The sequence below is a fragment of the Centropristis striata genome, chromosome 19, assembly GCF_030273125.1.
Source record: "Centropristis striata isolate RG_2023a ecotype Rhode Island chromosome 19, C.striata_1.0, whole genome shotgun sequence".
Lineage (NCBI taxonomy): Eukaryota > Metazoa > Chordata > Actinopteri > Perciformes > Serranidae > Centropristis > Centropristis striata.
The window spans coordinates 17,411,445-17,426,636 of NC_081535.1; the positions used below are offsets into that span (position 1 = coordinate 17,411,445).

Sequence of the window (15,192 nt, forward strand, 5' to 3'; positions counted from 1 at the left end):
CAGATTCTCACCAGACTGGAAGCGGTGACTTCACTGTAAAGGAGCCCAAAAGGGACAATCAGGAAGCGCTCCTGGTCTGAGTTCACCCTTACCTAAAGGACGAGAAGATATCCATATTAGATTATAGTGTTACTTTACTGTTCATTGAAAACTTCTAAATAAAACACCCACATAGCTTTAGCCCACATTTAATTGTACATGTCTGTAATAATACATATAACATGGATACTCAAGCACTGTGAGGGTTTTTTTAAAGACATGTTCTACTACTTTTGTGCAGGAAATTTCAAAGTCTTGTGAAATGTGTGTGGGCACTCCCTCAGAAGAAACTGAGGCAACTGCACATCAAACAAATCTTTCACAGGGCTTTGGGTGATGTAAACAGGAGTCAGAATGGTGCCGGTTTCGGCAAATGGCACCATTAATGGTATGCCGAATTCACCATTAGCAGCTCCTGTTCGATATGTACTCACTGAAGTAATGACCAACTATCGCTGGATTACCTTGACACCTAAAATGTGTTGATTTAAAGGCAAGTTCTGGAGTTACAAATTTCTGGAGTGAGCCAAATTAACAAATCTGACTACAGTAACTAACTTCCTGTTGTTCAGCTGCAACCACCGTTTTCCTTTAGCTCATGCAGTATTTTTGCCTCACATCCCTCCCTCTCTTCCAACCCTCATGCACCATCCAACAGATAAAAATACTGAAATGCTGGACATCAAATCCAACATTTTCATTTGCATTATAAAGAAAGAAGCCCTTCTTACTGTGAGGTGGTTGTAGATGAGCTGGGACCAGCCAAACAAGTCAGCGAGCCGATAAAAGGCAGCCAGCTTGCAGCGGAGCAGCTTCTCTCCCTTGTCGTAGGAAATAGAGTCTGAGCCACGCAGATCATTCACTGGAGTCACCATACCCAAACCTGCGAGGAAGAGATGGGGTCAGACAGAGAGACAGGGTTCACTTACATGAAGGAGGTTGAAAAATAATAATAAAAGGCAAGAAAAAACAAGGTTAAAATATAGTGCTGTGTACAGAAAACAACAAGAATCACTTCCCGACTTACAGAGAATAACAATTAGTTATGTTAGTCTGCTGTCCAGGAATTAACTTTGGCATATGCTGCATTACTCATTGTAAACACAGACGCAGAAGGGCTGAGGTCAGGAAGTCACACACACTCATTCTCTTCTCTGCTTACTCATGTTTAGGGCCGCCATGCCTCCCTGTGGCGCGGCGGGATACATGGAAGGCATGCTGGTGGTCATGAAGTCAGCGATCTGCTGCAGAGCCAGCAGGCTGGTGGGCGTCTTCCCCTTCTTCAGCTGATCCTGGATCATTGTCTCCAGCTCATCGCAGAATGCCTGCAGGTCATCAACGCAGACACAAACACAGAAACATGAGAAAAATGTAAGGACGAAAAACAAACACACAGGGACACAATGAGCTAAAAACAAAACCTCATAAGATGCACAGAGAAGGCTTGTTTGAGCTTGAGAGGCTACAGCAAAAATCCCACATTATGTGTACAGGCTTTTAAACAACTTCACCATTTTTACCCTATTCATTACAAATTCAAATGACTGCTTACTAACCCTTCAGTCAGTTACTCTTTGAAATTTGTTTCAATGGTATAAAAATGAACTTGAAACATGTTTGAGACAGCCAAGTATGCCTCTGAACCCTACAGCAGTTTTCTTTAAAAAAAACAAAACAACAACAACCCAACAACATTAATCATAACCATAAAATGTAAAGGCACACATTATAGTCCAATTTTCAGATTTCCCACAGTCCTTGAATTAATCATGTGTGATGAATACTTCCATCAGGAAAGGCAACAAAATCCAAGCTTAAAATAGTGATATTTTTCATCAAATAGCATTTTTTTTACATGTCAAAGGAGCAAAATAAAGCTCTGACACCTCTCGGGGGGTTCAGAGGGTAAAGTAATAACAACAAAGAATGCTTTTTAACAGACAAGCCATATCGACAGAGAGGTTTAACCACACAAGTAAACAAGTTAACCACACATTCACCAAACATACACGCTAGTTTAGTCGCTAAAAAAAACTGTGCCGTCTAAAAAATACAGTCCTGCAGAACTCATTCATGACGTTTATAATGTTTCGTTTTTATAAACTGTTTAGAGAGGTGTTGATTCTGCATGGTTATTGTGGAGGCTGCAGTTTGTGGGGCTGTTGTTCTTTGTCATAAGGACAACAAAAAAAACAACACCTCTCTGTATAATGCAACAGAACTATTATATTAGAGCACATTAGTTTTAGTCAGGTGTACCTAATAAACTGGCAACAATGTAATTCAACAGTATATGAGATTGACACACAAAGCCAACAATGACCTGAGCTAAACAAAGTAAAAAACTCATAAGCACCACTCTGTGCCCTTTTTTTCCAGGATGTGAATACATCAGTGCCTTTCACACATACAATAAGCCTTTAAACAGAGCTGTTCTCTGTTAGCTGAGCATTCAGCCGCTCACAAACACACTGTTGATGGGGAATAAACTGGATCCATCATGTGATGTTGAGAAGGCTGCTGCCTTTACACGAAGAGTCTGTTCACATTTTAACATGCTGGCTATGTCGGTGGGAACACAGTATTTTGCCTGTTAACGTAGTGAGTAACAGGTGAGTGTAAGGCAGATGGAGTGAATGCTGCTGAATCAGTGTTTCACTGACCGGGCTCTGTAGGATCATGGAGACCCTCTTCCTCTGCTCCATCATGTTGAAGTCCTGCCGCAGGTCGGGCGCCATGTTTCTCTCCCTCTGGTACTCTGGGCTGCTCTCGTCCACCCGGTCAAAGTAGCGCTCCTTGTGAGGGGCTGTGGTGGGAGGGGGGGCCGTCACCACGCCGGCACCTGAGTCGCCGTTCATCCTGGGCTGGCCTCCTGCAGACGGAGAAAGAAGAGATAACTTTAGACTTGTTCTTTCTTTAAGATAAAAACAAATACATGCCACTGTCCACATGTCTGATTGACATATGAAGGTTTTCCTGAACTGTTTTTCCTGTTAAAAGTACAGCAAGCCCAGATTCCAGAACTCACACTGTTGTTTTTAGTCATCTGAGTGAGGTCATATAGCAACAGCAGACAATAAAGATTTTTGATCATCCTTCTTCAGAAAAATTGAAGTAATTTAAGTTTTATATTATGCTGATGTAAAAAAAAAATGTTATGCAAGCATGGTGAGGTTTAGCATATTTTTTGTCCATTTTATCTTTAATTCTTGATGTGTAAGAAGGTTTCAAGACTGGCTTGCCATGCATCAGTGTACAAACATTTTTTATAATGTAAAATATGGAAAAATATTGGTTTCAATAAATTAACTACAAAAACACTCAAGACTCAGGTAGACTGGTAGATTAACTTTATAAATTGACTATACACAAATGAACTGAAAACAAGATAATAATAATAATAATAATAATAATAATAATAATAATAGATTGGATTTATATAGCGCTTTTAAAAAATTAAAAAAAAAATTAAAAAATTAAAGTGCCGCATATAATTTCACAATGATAATATATATATATTTTTTAATTAAAATCTTACTCGCCTAACACACCAGCAGAGTGGCTGGATTTTTGTTTACTTAAATGTTCCTTTTTTTTCTCATTAATTTCATTTTTTGTTTTTCAGTTTATCTCTATTTAGAGTACAAGAGAATACACTGTTACAATTAGTGTAGTAAGAAGTATGTAGAATGATTTATCAATCCCAGTGTAACATTTTTCTAAAAAAGCACTGGTAGCTGATATATGTCAAATATGAAGATAAATGTTTTCTTTCACAATACTGTACCTGGGGTTACAAACTAATAGTGCATAGTTTAAAAACTGTTACAGTCTGCTTTAAACTTTTTATACATAATTATAAAAAGGTTTGTCTCTTAAATGTGCAGAGGATGTCGGTCCATTTCATGAATTAAACATCAAGTGGGAGACAATGCAACAAGATGCTGACAGAGAAAAGAAAGAGAAAGTCTCTGTGGTGAAATGAGGAAGTGAGCTTCGCCAGTCATTACACCAGAAAACCAATCACACAGACCACACTCTCACTGACTTCCTGTCACGACCATGTGACCACTCTGCCCAGCTGAGATAGCTTTTCATTGATTTCCACGCTGCGTTTCCTGGAATCACAACACTACTCAGCTGTCAAGGCTCAGCACGGGGAAGTCAAACAAAAACTGGAAATAAAGCTTCAGGTCTCTTAAAAAACATTAGATCATCACTGTAGACTGTATCATAACATGTATATTGTATGTTTGGGGATCAATAACCATCATTAAGTTCATGCATCATCATGTGTCACATTAACTGACAAAAGAGACATAAAAACAACAGAGAGACCGATTCCCTATAGATCCACGTCCATCCAGCTGGCTGGGTGGACGTGAGGATAAAAAGTCTCCGCCTGTCTGTCTCAGCACAGACGGCTCAAGCCCTGACCCTGAAGGACACAGACAGTCTTATGAGTGCAGAGAAATGTGTGTCTGTGTGTGTGTGTGTGTGTGTGTGTGTGTGTGTGTGTGTGTGTGTGTAGGCATGCATGGGTAATGTGGGGTTGCTCTGGCAGAAACCGATGCAGCCCATTAGTCGGCATCAATACAAATGTTCGGGCAGAACTACCATGACAACTGAAGACCAAACCCGAAGCATCCAGTGTCACACTGAGAGCTGGCAGAGGCTCCCTCCCTCCGCTTCTGTCCGCTTTTATTGGTGTTCTGAGATTTTTCCACAACATCAAACCCAACGTTTTTTTCCACACATCTCAGGTCGCCTGCTCCAATCAAGGTTTTTGTGTTTTCAAGCTGTTTGGCTAATTCAAGGCCAACAAGGTTTTGTCCATTTTCACCTCATACACACATTAAATGAAGGGAAATTAAATTAAATCACAACACAAGAACATTCTAGGAAGGAAGTACAGAAAAATGAAAGTTTATAAGCTGATGGCGTAAACTGTAACATATGGATAAGAGTCTTTTTTAAAATATTACTATGTAGTTATTATTTTATAAGAAATGATTGACTGGCATAGGCCACATATACGCATAGAATCCAGTCCAGATTAAATAAATAGACAAATAAATGAGTAAATAAATAGACGAATAAGCCTATGAAATAAATTCTTAAATAAATAAATGGGGCAATAAATATATAAATAAATGTGATAACAAATACATATGAGTTAATTAGTTAATAAAATAAATAAATGAATAAATAAATCATTAAATAAATAGGTCTTTATTTAAATATCAATTGTCAGAATTCTAACTTCTGAAAAGACCCATGACATTAATAAAAAATAATAATATACCATAAATCATTTCAAGTATTTACATATTCATTGCCTTATTCCAGGACTTACTTGATATCCATATTCATAGGTATATTATATATTTTTTTTTATAATTTAATCATTTAATATGGACCTAAAATGGTTTGGTTATTAACTGTGTTTCGTAACTGATAACTGAAAATTTTACCAGTTGTTTTCTTAGATATTAGACAATTCTACATCATAAAAATTACTTATTTAAAAAACTAAAACCAAGTAAGATTTAAATATTGAATTAAAATGCTCTGTGAATCCTTACGCCTTCCACGTGTGAAAAGACTCCAAACTGTGGCCAAAGAGGAGGTAGCTGGTGTTGAGACCCACGTTTTTGTCACAACATTCATCCCGATTTGATAAATCCCTCATTTCATGTCTCTGTTGTTTTGCTTTAATCATAACAAACCTTCTTAAATTGCGAAGAAAGAATCTGAGAATCATGAACTGGATACGCTCTCTGCAAACACTCAGGAGGGGAAACTTGTTCTGTCTCACTCGTGTGATTACGACATCAGTTATTGACGGAAGAATAAGAACATCAGCAATTAGCTCTGGTGCCAAATACTCCCATTAGGGAGAAAGACAAAGCCTGGCCTGTTATTAATACAAGTATGTCACCATGCACTGCAAAAGGATTGGTTTGATGCTGGAAAATAAGCAACAAAGTGCGACAAACATCAAATCCTGCCACATAAACACTTCATAACACATAAAAGAAAGGTACATGACAACACTAGAGTCTCTGCAGCCCTTCCCAGACTGGCCCCTGTCAGCTGGGTTAACAGGAAGATTGTCTTAATGCCTCCTGACTGCTGGTCTGATCTCATTCCCTTCGCTCTGAGTTGTTTATGCTGCATTCGCTGTCTGTTGTTCATGTTGGTGTTTATTGCTAGAGGCAACGAAGGGAATCATACATGTCTGCTGACAACGGGACAACAAATAAAAAAGTAACAAAACCCCAAAAGGATTAAACATTCATGCCGCTGCCTTTTTTTGTTTAGAGATAAGAATATACATTTTTAGCATCAAAACCAGAATTTAGGCCCGATATTGATGCTAATTTTGCTCAAAATGACCCATCTGTGTGCACTGAAGCACTGCAGGAATTGTGTAATATGATCCTCAGGCTGCCATCGGTCCAACACCGCAGTGCACACGTCCACAAAATCTGCTAACACCTGCAAATACAGGATGAATGAACCCTAAGTGTTACTAAATCTGCATAACGGAGGAAGATGAAATAGGAGCTGCAGGATGATACCAGATGATATGCAGAAATCACCTCGGTAGCTTCAAATATTCTCCTCTCAGTCTGTATAATCAGCTTGATTTCAGAGTACACAGAGCAAGGAGAGGTTAAAAGGAAACAGGCCGTATTGTGCATTAACAAATATCAGTAATGGAGTTAAATCGGGTCGCTTCCGCTGCCAGCATTTGTCTGAACAAACTAATTTCATGCTGCACTCTGCTTTCACACAAATGAATCACCCCAGCTGTGCAATGCTAAACCAGCATTATCATCTCGAGAGCATCTTGTCCTTTGGTGTCAACTATGCTGAAACAAACGTCCAGATCCCTAACTTGTTTGTTTCTCATGGCCAATGTAGCAATAACAACATACAGGGCGTACACGCAGGAAGCTTTCTCCATCTATGCACGATGTAATCATCTCACAACCACAGGCGCCCCCGCCTCAACAGACGACCCCCCCCCCACCACCACCACTTCTCATCTCTCCTCAGATATGTAGGTGCAGGGGCTCGGCTAGCCTCCGCTCCCGCTAAGAGTGCAATCACTATGGAAACCAAACACATTACCATGGAAACACGGGACAGCCTTTTAAAGATCGCTTGTTATGTAAGAACAGCTGTAGGCCTGCATCACATTGCAGGACAGACAGTGTCACAGAGGCGCACTCCTTCAAATTAATGTGTTACTCGTTTTACATTAGATTCAAACATGTCAACATACAATGAATTAAAAATTTAAAAAACGTATGTTTTATATCATGAAGAAGTTATGTTGGGAATCATAATATATATTTACTGTTATATTTACAGAAAATAATTTTCAATTAAAATGTTGGCTTCCAATGATTATGAAAACAAGATTCGTGAGATACTGATTGGAATTTATTTTCTTCTTATTTATTTATATCTTATTTTTTATATATAAAACATATTGTTTATTGTATTTATTTCTTTTATTCTCTTTAACATTTATTTCTTTTTTGTTTTTCTGTTAAAAACAAAACAGACACTGTTAAAACAATTTTTTTGAAGTTAAAAAATTGCATTATGACATTTGTATTAGATCAGGAAGTAGAACTTCAGAATCAAATTATATATTTTTAATGCAGCAATGAATAGGGTTTGGTGAAAAAAAAAAAAGAGTCTAACTCACTTATTAAAAGCGGTGTGCTTTCATCATTGGCTGGATTTTTCATTTATTTAAATGTATGTACATTTATACATATATTTACTGTATTTTTTTCCCCAATTTTGTTGAATTTATTTAATTTTGTTTTTCAGTTGATTTATATTAAAAGTTCAAGAAAATACACTGCTAAAATGATGATAATGATTTTTGCCATATTGTGCAGCCTTATTCCCAAGTTTACAAACAATCTCAGGGGAATAACATGGCCTGGTTATACTCATATCACATGGTATGAGACTGATGTACAGGGAACCTAAGATATTAACTTTTTTTTTTTTTTTTTTTTTTACAGGTGTGAACTGAAAACTCTCCACTGGACTTTCACCTGGAACAGATAACATGCATATCAATAAATGCAGTAATGGTACAAATGGAGCATCTTGTGATGATCCGTCTCCCTACAGGCAGATTCACACTGCCTTTCATAACTGCACTCATTAAATAATCTGTATCGGAAAGTACCCTGTCGTCATTGAGTGGAACCATGGGTGTGCCTAAAGCTGCAACTCATGCACCACCCTGCAGATGTTGGGGAATTTATAGCAGCTCTGACTGTACGTACCTGGCCCTGGAAGTGTACTGTCTGGCCTGAGTTGCAGGTTTGGACAAGAAGGTGCATGAGAGCTCCTCCAAAAGCAACAAAACAACAACTGTAGGTTTATTCAAAACACTATTTAAACAAAGTCAGTTGTGGGGTGACAAAAGAAAGATGCATATTGCAATTACAGATTAGGGTAGAAACACAACTTCCTAAATTTTGAATATCTTTATTTGTCATGGCATACAGCATGACCCCAGCCTGCAGATTTCTATTCTGAGTCTGTGGACAGTGAGACCAGCTGTACGCCCGCATTGGCTGCCTTTCTGTTATCTTTGACTTGAGTTAGAGAAAATTTGTTAGCTTTTGCCTTCTGGGAAGACTTTAATTCACTTTCTGTTGCCTGTGTGCCAAAGGCCTCTGATACACAGAGCATATCACAGCTTATGTACATCAAGATCTGCTATGTTTGCCTCCATTTTCACTGTGGATGTGGAAAACTCTTGGACTGGATGCATCCAAGGGCTTTCTGGTCTCCAAGCAACAGGAACATGTTGTGACGATGAATCAGGCATCACATTCATACAGCGCAGTATATGCCATCTGCTTTTGTGTGAAAAATTAGATGACATTTTCATTGTAACAATCAAATGTTTTAGACTTGCCAATGCTCAAACATGGAAGGGAAGTCTCCTTTCTCAGGCAAAAAGCTCCTCTTAATCCTAAACTCGTAACTTATATTATGTTCTTTACTGCTCGCCATGACATTGTACAATTTAAAAAGAAAAAAGGAATAGGATGCTGCTGCATTAAACAAGCTATTGAATTTCGTCTACATGACTGACTAAATTGATGCTATGAACTTGCTATGACACCACATAATGCAGATGTTTCCATTCTCCACAGGCTGCTATGAGCCAATGACAGGAAGAGGGGGAAAAAAGAAAGGTGGATATATTATATTAAGAGAGTCTCTTTCCACTTCCACAGTGGCTTTGCATTTGTTAACTTTAAAGTGCTGGATGCACATTGTGCATATTTTAATTAGATCATAATTCTCTTCTGAGAGACGGAAGCTTGCACTAAAACATCTTTTCAGCATGACTAAGCTCTCTGAAAAAAGAATCTCAAGCAAAAAGATCCATTTAGTTTGTTCCAAAAATATGCCAATCAAGCAATCGGCAGTGAAAAGATCATTATGCTGTGAAAAAAAAAAGGTGGCCTCAAAGTCTTGCTGGTCTTTCTGTGAAAGTTTTAGTGTGTGTGTGTGTGTGTGTGTGTGTGTGTGTAAGCAGTGGTCAGACATTTGAGTGAAGCACATAGACGAGGCTCTTTATATCTCTGAGCTGGATGCCTGTCATTACTGGGGACCAAGAATCCACGAGCAACTGCTCTTAAGTGTGTGTGTGTGTGTGTGTGTGTGTGTGTGTGTGTGTGTGTGTGTGTGTGTGTGTGTGTGTGTGTCACAGGCCCTAACTACTATTGCATGACAGGAATGGCAGGAATGCATTAGGTGTCTTTTTAACACTGTCCTATGTATAATTCCGTCCATTAGACAGTAATTGATATTACACAGATAATTTATCATGTTATGAACAATATGAGTTAACAGCAGAAAAACTAGTTTAAGTTTAACAGCAAGAGGAGACAATGTGCATAGTCTGTCACCTACACACCAATCAGCTTTCAAAGTGATCAAACTGTACTATAATGGTCGACAGTGGGTCATAAATAACAAGACATTCCACTTGAAGAATCTCTGAAAGGTCCGTCTGGTCTCCATTTAGTCAATAAACATTTGAGGAGTGACATGGGCAAAGACGCCAGACCATGTACAAGACAGGAGCTACTTTTGGAAAGACGTTGGGAGTGAATTAACAATTTTGCAATGAATGCAGGTAGATGCATGCTTATTCTGTGGCTCAACAACTATCTTCTACTCTTGTTCGCTTTAGGTTGTTGCTACTGTAATTTCCAGTCAAAATTTTTTTCACAAGAGAGGATTTGGACTCAAAAAACGACAGACATCCTAAGAGTATGTCTGAGCTGAAGCAGTTCTGTCAGGAAGAATGGTCCAAAATGACTCCTGAGCGTTGTGCAAGGCTGATCAGCAGCTACGGGAAACTCTTAGTTGAGGTTATTTCTGCCAAAGGAGGTTCGACCAGCAATAAAATCCAAGGGTTCACTTACTTTTTCTACCAGCACCAACAGCATCATTCATGGATGTGTTCAACAAAGACATGAAATATTATAATTGTGTGTATGGTATTAGGTTAAGCACATTGTGTTTGTTTATACTTGGCAAATTAATGCAGAAAACTAGATCATTTCAAAGGGTTCACAGACTTTTTCTTGCCACTGTATATAACCAGCTGATGCTTACCCTAAAAAATAAAAACGCGACCTTAGTTTATATTTTTATATTAATAATGCATCAAATAATGTGAAACGGTGGCGTATAGTGATGAATTAACAGAAACGTATCACTTGTATCTGCAGTTCTCTTCAGCTTTATGGAGCTTTATTCTGACTTTGTTTTTGAACAGCCACAACTTTACCATTTTAGTTCACTCTCGCTGCTCTCATAGTCGCAGCAGGCAGCTGTTTCCAATGAAAAAGCTCTAAAAACCCTCTGTACGCTACCTGTTCAGCACTAAATGGCAGGCAGACACAGTTACCAACTAGCTGGTGAACATATTGGAGCATTTGGCAGCTAAGGAGGCAGATATTTCCCTCTGCTTTGGTATTTTATGTCACCTTTTCCACACTAAAATTAAATGAATGATCATTACATAGAGATACATCCAAGTTTCCTCTGAGAGACAAGTAAATAGCTCCTCAGATGAGGCCAACAATGCGCTACACCATCATATCTTCATGGGAAAGGTATTATCTGCTGCAGACTACCAGGACCAGGCCTGACGCCGTGTTGTGTTAGAGTGCCAGTACAGCAGCTAGGGGTTTATCTGGCTGTCGCATGTCACACGGGACAGAGTGGTGGAAGATTGCTCTCTGAAACAAAACACCCCTCCCTGTACAGTTTCCTTCGTCTCACACTGGCCTGTGCTATCATGTGTGCATCTGTGCAGCATTCTGCTGGCTAAATGTTCGACCCAAACATAGATGCACACAGTGACATGATCTTCAGTGACCTCTGTGGTGTGAATGAAAGTTCAAGAATGAATGTTTTCATGTCCCCATCTTTAAAAAAAAGTCTCCTGCTAAGTGATCACACATGGAGAGGAAGGAAGGAAAGAGTGAAATAGAGAGAACGGACTTGAAATGAGGAACACATTTTCAGCTGCACTGCAGTCAAGGGTGTGGGCGTGGGGAGTGGGAGTAAAACAAACACTCTGTATCTAGAGTGAGTGTGTATCTGTGTGTGTGTTGTAGTAGTGGAGTGTGTGTGAGCTGAAGGTGGCAACATGGAGCCAGACTGACAGAGCTAAGCTCCCTCCTCTGGGAGTTTCACTCATTCTAGCAGAATTACCAAATCCAGGGAGTTACCATCCCTTAACACTCACAGTCAATTTATCTTGGCAGTTCGACTTTGTTAATCCTCATAAAGTGTGAGGGGGAAGGGACTGCACAGTGGACTTTAGAGAGAAACCAGACAGCAATAGCTTAGTGGTTATTGTCTCAAGTTTAGGCCTAAAATCAAACAGCCAACTGTCAACAAGGCACCCATAACCCATAAACACGCTCAGGTTATTATCACCTCTCACTTCTCCATCTGAAACTACAACTAGAACTAAATACACAACTACAACAGTACACAGTACTAATCCAGTACAACTACAATACAACTACTCAGTTTTTAGTCTATAAAATGTCGGGAAATAGTGAAAAACAGTCATCACAAGTTTCCAGAGCCCAACGTGACATTGTTTTGTCTGACAAAGAGCCCAAAACTTTGAGACAATCAATTTAATTTATTTATTTTTAAACAGAGATAAAAGCAAATTATTGCATCTGGGAAACTTTAAGCTGCAAATATTTGAAATTTTCTTCTTGTTGATATATTTTGTGTGTATCCACTTATCAATTAGGGCTGCAACTAACAATATTTTTCATTACCGATTAATCTGCTGTTTATTTTCTTAATAACCATTTAGTTGTCATAAAATGTCAGGAAATAGTGAAAAGTCCAAGGTGATGTCTTTAAGTGTGTTGTTTTGTCAGTCCAATCCCCAAATATAACCAGTTTTATGTGGTGTTTTAAACAAAGAAAAGCAGAAAATTCAGGGTCTAAAAACACCATTTTGCATTTAAAAAAAATACTTTAAAGATGAACCAATAATCAAAATAGTTGGCGATGTTTTCTCCATCTACTTCATGTAATCAATTAGTATCATGGATATTACGATATGGCTTTGGTGCATTTTTGCACTATTAATAAACAAAGTACTACCATGCACTATAGTTTTACAACACAATTTCCCACTGGGATTAATTTAGTATCTCTATCGGATCAGTGTGACATGGAGTTTCCTATTATACTGCCAAAACACTGGATGATGTGACGTGCTTTCAATTAAAAAAAAGGAAAAACGTCCATAATGTATTATTGCAGGACACAGAGCCATCTAAACAACAGGAAACTGCTCCATCACCACTTAAACTCATAGCATCCTGTTTTAAAACACACCCAGCCTTGAAACACAACATGAGGGAATATGTTGACTAAATCTGTCCTTATCAAATAGCTAACGTTACAGTAACTGTGCGCATGTGAAATGAAAAATAATGCACGGGGCCTGCTCGGGCTGCAGGCTAACGACAAAACACACAGTCCGGACAGAAAGTGTGTCTGTGTCCGGGCTGTTGTTCAACACAGGAAGGCGTCTTTATCTCATACGAATTCATTTTATCACGTTAAAAAACGCAGAAATGCTCGTTTAACAGTTAGAAAACGTGCACAGCCGCCTCTCTGCAGACTGCACCGAGCAACATATTAGCAAAACAGTGAGAGGGAGGGAGAGAGAGGCACACCGAAACACAACGAGACTGTGGGACAAACATTAGAAACACACACATGGGTCATGTTGCACAGCTAAAAAACAAACAGTATCGATTATTCCCGAGCTTACCCTCTCTCTGATGAAGTGATGAAATGTATAAACAGTGCTCGGTGAAAGCAGGACGGCGGGTTTCACTATCTTTATCCCCGACCCTGGTGATTTCAGAGTGGGTTTATCTCTCTGCACTCGTCCCTGCGTCGCTCCGCCCAGGCACCATCATCCCACTTGGGTGCGGCAAACTGGTTAATCTGTGGCTTGCTATTGGACAGCCAGCGGCACGTGACATCAGTGGGGACGGTGATTGGAGGACGAGCTGTTGGCCCGCCTCGCAGAGGGGCTTCGGGTATAATCGTGCATCATAGGTATGGTAGGTATAGGATTACAGCATATGGGATTACAGAAGAATTTTTGGTGGATAGTTATTTATTGAACAAATTTTACATATCACACAATTGCATTTCAAAAATAAGAAACACGGTGTAAATTGCACACAATCAAATATACCAGCGGTGCAACCGCAGGAAAGAAAGTGAAAATAATTGACAAAAAAAAAAAATATATATATATATATAATAAAAATGAATAAAAACAGACAAGTGCGAAGACATATCATAAAAATAAAAAAAAATAAAAATTCCAACCATTACGCACATAATTTACAGGCAACACATGTTCTTACAATTTTTTTCAAGTTTTTTTATTGGTACAAGATTAAGTTATTCATTTAATAATAATAATCATAATAATAATAATCATAATAAAAATGACTAAGATGAAGGCTTCGACTTGTAAACTTTCACTTATATATACACAATTTGGCCAGAATAACTAATACTTTCATGATACATCCCTTTTCCTCTGTTCTGTCGTGGGTAAAAGATCGGGATATAACATGCACATTTTGTACAAGCAGATTCTTTGCAGAAGAAGATTTGCAAACATGTCAGAATCAGAACAACTATTTTCTATGTATATCTTAGGTAAGTAAATACAGGTTCACCTCGTTGTAACATGCAGTAAAACTCCATTAACAGATGTGGTGCTATTGCACTGTTCTAGTGCAATAGAAGTATCCATGTTAACTTTATTGTTCATGTCAGGTAGGCTATTTTAAAAAAACCTTTAAGGTGGCACTCAGGGTCAGTAATATCACTTAGATCACTCCATTTTTTTAGAAAACAAAGTAATAACACAAAGATATTCTGTAACTTTAAAACTTATTTTGAGTTATATGTTTGTTTATTTTTTTTATGTAACTGTCCTTGACTATGTACTCCTTTTTCAGTAATTTATTTTATGTTTATATTATGTTATACTATTTTATATCACTGTATCACTTAAAGTTGATTCTTTATGTGCTGTTTAGACGAAGTTATGTATATTATTATTTTGTAAATTAAAACAACAACAAAATATTTGCAAAACTGTAAAAAAAAAAAAAAAAAAAAAAAAAAAGTAAAAAAATAAATAAAAATAAAATATGGCTGTAGTCCTAAGTGTCCAGCAGGGGGCGCAGTTAATTAATTTGTTGGCGATGTGTGGCGCGATTTCCGGTGAAAGCAAACCAATTACATTATAATAAACATTATAGTCATCTTAACTAAAATAACAAATAGGGACTACTACAGGGTTTATGTAAGATACAGCCAAGCCAAGTATTAACACCAGGATGTCATGTTCAGTATTTGCCACTAGATGGTGCTGCTTCCTCACACTGGTGTTAGTCAACCTGTACTGCAAAAATAATTATGTTATTTCCTAAAGCCAACCTGACTGGAGTATATATATTGCACCATTATTTGTTTGGGGAAGTATGAGGGCTAATAATTAAG

General features: G+C 38.2%; 1 protein-coding gene across 13 annotated transcripts in view; it reads right to left on the reverse strand.

Annotated features, from left to right (window-relative positions):
• add1 (adducin 1 (alpha)) overlaps nucleotides 1-13,567 on the reverse strand; it is a 32,832-nt gene extending 19,265 nt beyond the window's left edge. For all 13 annotated transcript variants that reach the window (XM_059357405.1, XM_059357408.1, XM_059357404.1 and 10 more), the window contains exons 1-5: nucleotides 13,430-13,567; nucleotides 2,703-2,911; nucleotides 1,202-1,364; nucleotides 771-922; nucleotides 12-92 (exon numbers count right to left, since the gene is read on the reverse strand). In XM_059357405.1, coding sequence (XP_059213388.1) covers nucleotides 12-92; nucleotides 771-922; nucleotides 1,202-1,364; nucleotides 2,703-2,897 — 591 coding nt within the window. In that variant the 5' untranslated portion in view covers nucleotides 2,898-2,911; nucleotides 13,430-13,567. The remainder of the gene's footprint in view (nucleotides 1-11; nucleotides 93-770; nucleotides 923-1,201; nucleotides 1,365-2,702; nucleotides 2,912-13,429) is intronic.
• Between the last annotated feature and the right edge of the window lie 1,625 nt (nucleotides 13,568-15,192).